General features: G+C 39.3%; 1 protein-coding gene across 1 annotated transcript; it reads left to right on the forward strand.

Moving 5' to 3' along the window:
- The first annotated feature begins 338 nt into the window (after positions 1-338).
- LOC141235460 (uncharacterized) lies at positions 339-11,902 on the forward strand. Its single transcript, XM_073668142.1, has 4 exons — positions 339-486; positions 780-980; positions 3,732-3,821; positions 6,190-11,902. The coding sequence occupies exons 1-4, from the start codon at positions 339-341 to the stop codon at positions 7,344-7,346; spliced, it is 1,596 nt and encodes a 531-aa protein (XP_073524243.1). The 3' UTR covers positions 7,347-11,902.

Here is an 11,902-nt window from a genome sequence, read left to right on the forward strand (position 1 = left end):
AATCAGAGGTTACAAGAAATGATGACCAAATTCATTGAACGAGGCTATCCACCTAGCTTCTTGCATCCCCAGGCGTCGAATTCCAGAACTGATCGTCCAAACACTAAGGACAGAATCCCCTTCGTTCACACGTTCCACCCCTTCGCCTACATCTTACATAAAACCATTAGGAAACACTGGAACATCTTACAAACCAGCTATCCCATGATCCCTGCGTTCCAACAACCCCCTTCCTACCGTGTTTTAAGAGAGCAACCAATATTAGAGACTCTCTGGTATGTGCCGATTTGGGCACAGCGCACCAATGTCCTAAACAACGGTTCTTCCAGAATCCCAAAATGGATTCAAAGCACAAGTCCACAATTCTGTGCAAAAACCTAATGTTACCCATTCCCCAACACTTTATCACGGCAGGACATAGTATTTCTCAATTCAAATACCAGGTATTGGAACAAGTTTTGACACCACGTCGGAGGGGGCGACCAAGTGAGCCTTCTCAAACGTAGAGAAGCCTTCTGGATTCATGAATTACAGTCCTTAGAGCCGAAAGACCTTAATAGGGACTGTGACCTACTGGCTTTTTATATAAGGTTTTTTATGTTTGGAGTTTGGTTCTCAATGAACAATTGGTATAGAGAAACTTGTCACCCAGGGATCTTATGTGACCCCATGTTGAAATGTATTTTACGTTTTTAAATGTGGTCTTCAATTTGAATAGGTCAATAATATACATGTTTTGATCTCCATATCCTACTCATATATTGTCTTCTTTATTGCAGATTATTCCTCTCTGGACACTCTTGTCCCCTCTCCTGGATCCTTCTCAACTCCAACAAAGGCTCTGGCTCATGCCCATTGGGGGCTCTATATTGGTGTAACGCACGTTCTCTCTCCCTGGCACTCAAACTTCCAGCTCACTGGAACGCATTTACACCGGCCTGTGGAACGCACAGCTTCCTGGGAGCAGCGTGTCACTTCCGGTGACGTCACACGTGCACTTCCGGAGTTCACACTACACAGCACTGCGGGATTGGCCGCGATTGGTCAGCCGCCCTCACTATTCCCGCCCCCCACCTTTAGAAACCATCCTACCCCTGAAAACGCGCACAGTACCAGGAACTAGCGGTGGACACCGCGTTCCTCTAAGCCACTACGTGCAGTACCACCTTATAACCAGGAACTAGGGGTCACAGGTATGCTACATCCAGCTCTATTCTGTCTATCTCTGCCTCCACGGTCCCTCTCAGCTGATAACTCTGAGTCTGCCACACTCTGCTCTTTTCTGCAGACCCAAGCAACCAGTGTCACCATATCTCCACACTTTTGAATTCCTACCTTTGAATACCATCCAGCAGTCTAGTAGGTGTCAGCTCGCTTCAATTTTTATATATACTTGCTCTATACTATGATGTTGTATCCGTATTAATGGGGTTTGATGAAATATTATGCACTGTTTGACAGCATGTTTATTGTTCAGGTTAAACAAGAGATATTATCATGTTATTGCGCAATGATCGATTTGTATATGCTTTTTTAATTTTATTATTTATTATTATTCTTCTATTTATTGTTTTGTTCTTTGTGCTATTTCCAACAGTTACTGATGAAGGTCAGATCGACCTAAACGCTAACTTTTGTTTTTGGACTGCATTAAAAAAATTGAACCATTGAATGCCGAGGTTATTCTCCATTCCAGTGTCAGAAAATGCGACGAGAATTAGCTTTATGGAAGATGAGTCTATGAGAAACGTATTCGGCTGCGTGCCCACGTTGCGTATTACAGGCGTATATGCTGCGGAATTTCCGCAGCGTAACCGCTTGTAAAACGTATGTATATCCGCACCCCATGGTCCCCAATGGCATTCCGCAATGTCAATGCCCATGCTGCGGATTTTTCCGCAGCGTATATACTGCGGTCAAAAATCCGCAGCATGTTCGTTAATTTTGCGGAAGCGCAGCGGAATCAATGTGCGGATGGTACCCAAGTCTGGATGAGAGGAGACTCTCATCCAGACCTGGGTACCAAAGAACCTGTAAAAAAAAGAAAAAATAAAGTTTATACTTATCTTCTGATGTCTTCCCGGTGTTTTCCCGCCGTCGCGCTGTTGTGTGAAGGACCTGCCACGTCATTGAGTCATGTGACCCATCACATGACTCAATGACGTCACCGCAGGTCCTGCACACAACAGCATGAGCCGCTCAAGACTCCGGACGGGGCAGAGAATGCATCGGAAAGTGAGTATAAACTTTATTTTTTTTATTTTTTACCATTCTGATTCTTTTTTTTTTTTAACTATTACTTGGTCACACTATATAAATCCATGCCGGTTGCATGGATTTATATAGTGTGAACAAGTTGTCAAGCACTTTTCCAAGTGATGCTTAAATCACTTGGAGAAGTGCTTGATAACCCGCATGCGGAAATGCATGCAAAGACACTGCAAAGACGCCTCACAAACGCTTCTACCTGGCGGGAAAACCGCATGTAAAATCCGCATGCGATTTTCCCGCCAGGGAGAAGCGTAAAAATATGCTTCAGTTCCGCAACGTGGGCACTTAGCCTTCAGCTGCCGACTCCGAGGAAGAAACTGCTTGTTGTCTGTGGCCTAAAATATAAAGGTTTTATTACTAGATGTAAAGTAAAAAACTAAATGATGTGAAATAATAAATCTCCTTATATGTTTCCTCTCATTATCTCCAATAGATGTATTATTACACAGGATTTTTATGATGTTCCATCAACTTATCTTCTTCTCATTCAGGTCTCTACAATATCGGATCCTCTCAGTGAAGATCTTCTATATATGAACATTTTCCTGATTTACTCATCAAAGATGGATATGGATAGAGACAAGATGGCGGAGAGGATATTACACCTCACCCTAGAGATCCTCTTCCGTCTTACTGGAGAGGTGAGAGATTCTGATGACGTCACATTACATCATTCTTATCTATGGGAATAACAGATGGACAGAACTGGAGAGGTGAGGACTCTGGAAATGTCTGTAGTGAGATTTATTAATGTGTCTCTCCATAACCAGAGATTAATCACGGGGCCTCCACCTCACCCCCTGATACATGAGGACATCAATGACCAGAAGATCCTAGAACTCGCCTACAAGATGATTGAGCTGCTGACTGGAGAGGTGACACTGCTGGGAATGCTGGGACATTATACAGTAACGCTATGGAGGGATCGAGGGGATGATGGTATCATTGTATGTGTCAGGTTCCTATAAGGTGTCAGGATGTCGCCGTCTATTTTTCCATGGAGGAGTGGGAGTATTTAGAAGGACACAAAGATCTGTACAGGGACTTCATGATGGAGGTTCCCCAGCCCCTCACATCACCAGGTAATAGAGAGGACTAAATACACATGGCCTATAATTGTCTATATGTAAAGAATGAATTCAGACCCTGTATGTGTTTCCTCCAGATCTATCCAGTAAGAAGACAACACCAGAGAGATGTCTCCGTCCTCTTCTTCCACAGGACTGTAAACAAGAAGATCCCAATGTTCCTCAGGATCATCAGGTAGATGAAGAGAAGGTGTCATGAGATCTCCCCTATGATGTGTAGATTGCTGTGAAGGTCTTGTATTCAGTCTTGTTTTATCCACCATTATTATGTTTTATATTTGTGTAATGAGAACGGTGGAGATGGCAGGATTAGAGCTGATCATAGATGTGACTTCTCCATCTGTCTTTGACTTTTATAATATTTGTTTCAAGGTGAAGATCTGACCCATAGTAATATTACAGAGACATATGTGAGGGGTGATGAGCGGTGTAAAGAGGAGATTCCTACATATGACTACCCAGGTGAGCAGTAACCACTAAATGCACAGAAGTCACAGATTCTTCTCAGTCACCGGCTGTGGCTGCTTTATCAGTGGTGTAGTCCGGCTGTATCACAATTTTGTGAGCACCATTTTGCCTCTAGACCACAACATTCTCCTCCGTCTGAAAATGTTCAGATTACTTTGGGAAATTATGAAAGCCCTTTTCTATAGAATTTACAACCTGGAGGATCCACCTACCCCCTGAGATTAGATGATGCTGACCATTACTTGCCCAGATCTGTAAACTACAAAGCCAAATGACAGCTTAAGTAGAATGTGCTGACAAGTTAGAAAATCACTTGAAGAAAAATATTATGATGGTCCTGTAAGAGAAAGTGGAGGGTAATGATGCTGTTGGCTTCCTAGATCCCTGATATCTTATTGGATGAATCTACCTTCTCTCCCTTCTGTGCTGCTGAATGTGCTCATATGGTCCCTACAAGACCAGGTCCAGTCTTTCTGGCCAAACTTCACTTTTATGATCGACATTAAATGTGCAGTGAGGCCAAGTGTGAATTTCTGTACAATAACAACAGAGTTTCCCTTTATCCTGACTTTTCAATTTATTTTAAAACCGACTAACTTCAATCAGGATTGTGATAAACTATACAGAAAACATTACTCCTGTGCCATGATATATCTCTAAGCTGTGCGTGGCTGATGGCTGTAATATACATTTATTCACGCCTGCAGGAGATGTGTTGGCTCGAGCCCTGGTTTCATGGATTCACTCCACGTCATAAATTCCATTATGTTTTCATCCTAAGAAATTCAGATTACTGCACAATCTCTCCTGAAATGGGAGCGCTAATACTTTCTCTACTCTTCTGGTCAGGATTCATAGTAGCTCCAATGCTCCACCATAAATGAGTGTGACTCCAGTTTAGTGTTGGATTTCTCCCTTCATACATACGTTGTTGTTGGGGATGTTACATGTTTATATATTCTTTCTTTTTTTTTACAGGTTCATTCTGTATGATAGTTTCATTATAGTGGGATCGGCTTTCCTCATTTATGTGACTCTGTAACTCCCTGGTAGTCTTTCAAAAAGGTCTCCATTACCTCTTCCAAATGCCCGAGATCTAAATTTAAGACGCCTCATCTCTGCAGTATTATAAAAAGTTCTCTTTGAATGTCTAATATTTCTTCTTGAAACTAATCTGACAGAAAATATTGTCCCTTACTATAGTTTAGATTGCCAAGAGCCCCATACTTTAATTACTCCCATTACCAGCGCTGCCTGCAGAATGAATAAGGCGGCTCCTGGTGACAGAAGCAGATTCACAGGAGCAGATCCCAGAGGAGATGGGACCCACCATTTACAGAAGCCCTAATATGACAAAATGTCAGAAAACCAGAGCAGTAGAATTCCCCATAAAGTGACTTCATTTTGGAAATTACAACTCTCAGTGAATTAATCTATAGGAGTAGTGACTATTTTGACTACACAGGCACTTTCCGAAAATTAGTCCTGGATGTTGGAGAGTAAAAATTACAGATTGGCCATTTTATTATCCAACACATAGTGCCCAGATTGTGCTCCTTAAATTAAGTGGGTTCTTCTCACTATAGTAATGCCAAATACATGGAGGCTAAATGTGTTTTGGTCGCACTGCAAGGCTCAGAAGCGAGGGGGAGATTTGACTTCGGAAAAGCAGATATTGCTGGATTGGTTTATGGAAGCCATGCTGATTATCAAGAGCCTTTGAGCCACTAATAATGTGGAAACCTCTGTTTTTCCACTGACAGATGATGGACCTGAGTGGGGACTTGTTTTTTGTGGGATGAGTAGAAGTTTTTATTTGTATCATTTTTCCCTACATAACATTGTTTGATGGCTTCTTATTCCATATTTTGGAGGCAGAATGAACAGTTGGACACCACGCTCTACTGGTTAATCCTATGAGGTTTTCTATTAGACTGTGAACTGTCATTCTGTCAATAACTTCCCATTTCTACAGACATTTTAAGTACAATTAACACAAGAATCCCATAGAAAAATAAATAAAGATTGCATACCACTTCTAAATCAATCTAAACAAACACATCCCTGGGCTACATGCTAATCCAGGGAAATGAAGAGATATATGCTCAAGTTTAAAAATCTATTTTATTAGACACAAATCTAAAAAATAGAGGAATATTTAAAATATTTTTAATCCTCTATTTTTTAGATTTGTGTCTCATAAAATAGATTTTTAAACTTGAGCATATATTTCTTCATTTCCCTGGATTAGCATGTAGCCCAGTGATCTGTTTGTTTAGACATTTTAAGTAGAAATGTTCAAAAATATAAATTTCAAGGATATTTTATTCAAAATTAATAATTGTTTTTTTTTTCTTGGCAGATGACTGTACCAGGAGATCAGAGGGACAGGAGATTTTTAAATCTGATGATCTTGAGATCCCACAGGATACAATTGAAGTGAATGCCATTACTCCAGATATACCATCATCCCTTCACAGCAAAGATCAATCATCTGATCCTATGAAACAGGTCCTGTCTTCTGATTCATTACCGACTACTAAGGAAAATCAAAATAAAATAAGCATTAAAAAACGAACTGCTCCTAAAGCAAAGAAATCATTTTCAAGTTCAGAAAATGGAAATAGTTTTACCCTCGAAAAGTCTATTCTTAAACATCAAAAAATACACACAGAGGACAATAGATTTTTTTGTTCCAAATGTGGAAAATATTTTAACCAGAAGTCAGTTTTTGTTGATCACCAGAGAACCCACACAGGGGAGAAGCCTTTTTCATGTTCAGAATGTGGGAAATGTTTTAGTCGTAAAAAGTTTCTTAATAGACACAAGAGAACTCACACAGGGGAGAAGCCTTTTTCTTGTTCAGAATGTGGGAAATGTTTTAACCGGAAAGACCATCTTGATAGCCACCAAAGAACCCACACAGGGGAGAAGCCCTTTTCCTGTTCAGAATGTGGAAAATGTTTTAACCAGAAATCAGGTTTGATTAAGCACCAGAGAACCCACACAGGTGAGAAGCCTTTTTCCTGTTCAGAATGTGGGAAATGTTTTAATTGTAAAATGATTCTTGATAGTCACAAGAGAACTCACACAGGGGAGAAGCCTTTTTCTTGTTCAGAATGTGGGAAATGTTTTAACCGGAAAGACCATCTTGATAGCCACCAAAGAACCCACACAGGGGAGAAGCCCTTTTCCTGTTCAGAATGTGGGAAATGTTTTAACCAGAAATCAGGTTTGATTAAGCACCAGAGAACCCACACAGGTGAGAAGCCCTTTTCCTGTTCAGAATGTGGGAAATGTTTTAATTGTAAAATGATTCTTGATAGTCACAAGAGAACTCACACAGGGGAGAAGCCCTTTTCCTGTTCAGAATGTGGGAAATGTTTTAACTATAGATCAGCTTTGGTTAAGCACCAGAGAACCCACACAGGGGAGAAGCCTTTTTCATGTTCAGATTGTGGGAAATGTTTTAACCAGACATCCAATTTGATTAGGCACCAGAGAACCCACACAGGGTAGAAGCCTTTTTTCGAATCTTTTTTTTTAATCCAATATATTTTTATTGAGATTTTCTTCCTTAGTTTTTTTTGACAAAACAAGAAACCAGTACACACAATAATAAAATAACATACCATAGGGATGACATACATGCATCTCTCCTATATATCTTTCAGCTTGCCCATTACCGTCTGATAACTTGCAGTTACTATATCTTACAATTAACATTCCACATTCTTGAAATATCTTATATAACCATAATATTGTAATAAACATTATAATCCTATACACATATAGGTGTGCTATATTACCCATACCACATGTTAAGGAATTCCAATGCACATTACAATGAAACATTAGACCTCGCCAATATCCCCCCCTTGATGGCATTCCAGGTGTATCCAACCATAAACCCCATATTTTCTCAAATGTATTCATTGAGTTTCGTTGTTTATATACCCCTTTTTCTAATCTGATAATGTTATTTATCCTATTTTTGAGTTCACTCATTTCTGGAGGTGAGGGGTTAATCCATTTGGATGCAATATGTTTCCCAGCTTGAAATAAAATATGTGAAATCCCTATTGAAATTGGGTCAAATTCCATATCCTCTTCTAATATACCGAATAGGCATTTTTTTAGTCTGGTTCAATATCTATTTTATATACCCTCTTTATAATAGACAAAAGTATTATTTTCTACCTAAAAGGGCATCCATCTTGTGCATTAAATGAATGCCGAAACTGTAGATATTTATACAATTGTTTATTTGTCAACCCAAATCCCCCTTTAATTCATCAAAGCACTTAAGTATCCCTTCACACAATATGTTTTATATCGTATATATTCCTTTATCCACCCAACTCCGGAATCCCTCTAATTTATAGCCCTCTTTATATTTATTATTAAACCATATAGGTGTAGATTCATTGCAGTCTCCTATTTCCATTATATCTTTACCCCTATCCCAGACCTTGTAGAGTAGAGCAAGTGTAGGGTATAGTGATTTCTTGTGTGTGAGGTCATTCAGTTCCACTATATGAATAGGAATATTCCACGGTGTCCTGAGGTAATTAACCCCTTAATACTATTTGGGTTTGCAGCGCTTTGCCACTCACCCAAATGTTGCAATATAATATATTAGTGCATTAGGAATCGCCAATCCACCAGGTTCCTTGTCACTTTTATTCACATTTTATCCTAGACGATTTCTTTTTCCATATAAGAGAATGAAACTTGCTATGAATTTTCTGAAAATGGGAATTATGGATCCAAATAGGGGCATTATGCAGAATGTATGAGAGTTAGGGCATCAATATAATTTTTAATAAGTTCCCTCTTCCTACAGCTGATAATGGTAATCTCCACCACGCATCGATTTTCTTTTTAAAATTTTCCAGAAGAAGATAAAGATTCAGTGCAATGTAATCCGGAGATCTTTTTGTTATACTTATACCAAGGTATTAGAATTTCTCAACCGTTTGTATTTGTGTATGTTCTAATATGCTGGAATTAGGGATATCCTCAAATGGTAGAATAACCGACTTATCCCAATTAATGGACAGTCCTGACCATTCACCAATCTCTCCAATAATGTTCAGGATAGGATCAATAGACTTCTGGATATCACCTACAGTAGAAATCAGAAGTTTACATCCACTATATAAAAAGACACATATGATGTTTTTCTCAATATCTGACATGAAATCAGAATAAACCTTTCCCGATTCAGGTTAATTATGATTACCATAATTTATAATATTTGCCAAATGCCAGAATGAGAGCGAGAGAGAATGTTTTAAGGAATTTTTATAACTTACTGCAAAGTCAAAAGTTTACATACATTTCATTAGGATTTGGTGCCATTGCCCTTAAACTGAAAGATTTGGGTCTAAAGTTTGGGATATCCTTCCACAAGCTTCTCACAATAGTTGGTTGGAATTTGGGCCCATTACTCCTGACAAAACTGCTGTAACTGATCCTGGTTTGTAGGTCGCCTTGCTTACACCTGCCTTTTCAGCTTTGCTCATAAATCTTCAATAGGATTGAGATCAGGGCTTTGTGACGGCCACTCCAAAACATTGACTTTGCTATCCTTAAGCCACTTTGTTATCATTTTGGCAGTATGCTTTCGGTCATTGTCCATTTGGAAGACCCATTTCCGCCCAAGCTTTAACTTCCTGACTGATGTCTTGAGATGTTGCTTCAGTATTGCCACATAATCTTCTTTTCTCATGCTACCATCTATTTTGTGAAGTGCACCAGTCCCTCCTGCAGCAAAACAACCCCACAACATGATGCTGACACCCCCGTGTTTCACAGTTGGGATAGTGTTCTTAGGCATCCAAGCTTCTTCCTTTTTCTTCCAAACGCAACAATGGTCATTATGCCCAAAAAGTTCAATTTTAGTTTCATCAGACCACAGGACATGTCTCCAAAAATTAAGGTCTGTATTCCAGTGTGCATTTGCAAATATTAATCTTCCTTTTTTATGTTTCTTTTGAAGTAAAGGCTTCTTCCTGGCAGAGTGGCCTTTCAGCCCATGTTGATACAGTTCCCGTTTCACTGTGGATATTGACACAATCTTACCAGCTTACGCCATCATCCGCTGCTGTTATACAGCTGTGAAACATGAAGGGATTGCCTAACAAACAGGAAATCCCTGCATATATCACAGCTGTGTTACAGCTGCGACACATGCAGATGCGGTTGCTTCAACTGAAATGCCGAGCACGCCGAAACTACTCTGCGAGTACCCGAGCGTGCTTGTTTAAAGGGTTAAACAAGCATTCTCGCTCATCACTAATGTCAGATATTGAGAAAAGTATGCATATGTGTCTTTTTATATAGTGTATGTAAACTTCTGGTTTCAACTGTGTGTATATATATATATCAGTAAATCGTCAGCATAGAGTGAAAATCATTCATCTAAGTTACCATATTTAAAGCCTACAATATCCGGACTAGCACACAACATACAGGCCAGAGGTTCAATGGCCATCGCGGGAAGGAGGGGAGACGGGGCATCCCTGCCGTGTGCCCCTCCCCAACGTGATTGAAGCAGATAAGAGACCGTTAGTTCTTATTTTAGTCTGAGGTCCCGAGTACAAAACCTGTATGTATGATAGGAATTTGGAACCCACCCCAAACCTTTTCAGAACCTTCTACAGGTATTTCCATTCTACGCCATCGAATGATTTAGCCGCATAGAGAGAGAAAGAAAGAATAGCTTTATGTCCTATTATTACATCTGATTTATGAATATGCAAAAAAAGCCTTCGTAAATTTATTGCTGTGGACCAGTTTGGCATAAAGCCTGATTGATCCTGATGAATAATCTCTGTAATAATGTGAAATAATCTATTTTCCAGGCCTTTGCAATAATTTTAGTGTCTACCGAAAAATGGGACGATATGACAGCGGGTCTTTCCCTGATTTCAAAAGGACCACTACAGTTGCCTCATTCGTAGATTTTGGTGTGTGACCAGATTCTAAAGCTTCATTAAAAGTATCTAATAGTTTAGGGATTAGGAGATCCTTATATTCTTACATAGCAGTCCATGAGAGCCGGTGCCTTTTCATTATCAAGGGACTGTAATGCGTCCTCAAGTTCAGACATTGTCAGTGGGTTTCCTAGGAGCTACTTTCCTCTTTAAACTTAGGTAATTTTATATCCTCAAGAAACAATCCAAGTTCGTCCTCATGTCCTCTAAATCTTGATTCATAAATACTAGAATAGTAAGTATGAAAGGCATTTAGCACATTGTTTCCTGATGTGGTGTCTCCATTTTCCGTGACATAAGATGGATCCTCCTGTGATTCATCTACGGTAGAGAGAAGATGCCCCACACTTTCCCCCTGTTCAAAATATTTTTGCTTTGTAAAGAACTGCTTGTTTTCCATCTTAGAGATAAGATGATCATGAAATAATCTCTGAGCTGCCTCTTACTCCCGCCCATTACCATCTGACGGGTTTAGGATGTATTGCACCTCAGCCTGTTGTATCCCATTTTGGAGATCTTGTGTGAATTCTTTAGTTTTAGCTTTGCATCTAATAATATCTCTTATAAGTGTTCCTCTAACATAGGCCTTCATGGCATCCCATAGTATTATTATTATTTTTTAAACATATTTTATTGGTATTTTTGTAAAGATAATTCAAAACACATCCAAACAAACACAAGAAACAATCAATCCAGATGGGTCTTGCTGTTGATTCTTGAGCTTTCAGCCATACGTTGTGACATAGACCAATCCTTCCTTTCTAATTTGTTCTTATTCTCATCCTCCTTTCTTTCCCTGATCTACATGCTATTGATTATTAATCTTTGTCTAATCATTTCACACCTTTATGCAAGTTGGTTTCTCATTATGATCTAATATCTATTACTTTTCCCAATAGATTCTTATGTATCATACAATATTTGTAGGATCATCTGTTGGGTCTTGTAGGAGTTTTCTTAGGGACCCTCTCAATCTCTCAGTGTGACACCAAACAGAGTTAACAAACGACGTTACAATATGTGATTTCTTCTTGATTACAGTGTTTTCCAATAAAAGTTTTTCCATTTAACAAA

This window comes from Phyllobates terribilis, unplaced genomic scaffold (genome assembly GCF_046119375.1).
Source record: "Phyllobates terribilis strain yellow unplaced genomic scaffold, ASM4611937v1 Scaffold_673__1_contigs__length_839561, whole genome shotgun sequence".
NCBI classification, from domain to species: Eukaryota; Metazoa; Chordata; class Amphibia; order Anura; family Dendrobatidae; genus Phyllobates; species Phyllobates terribilis.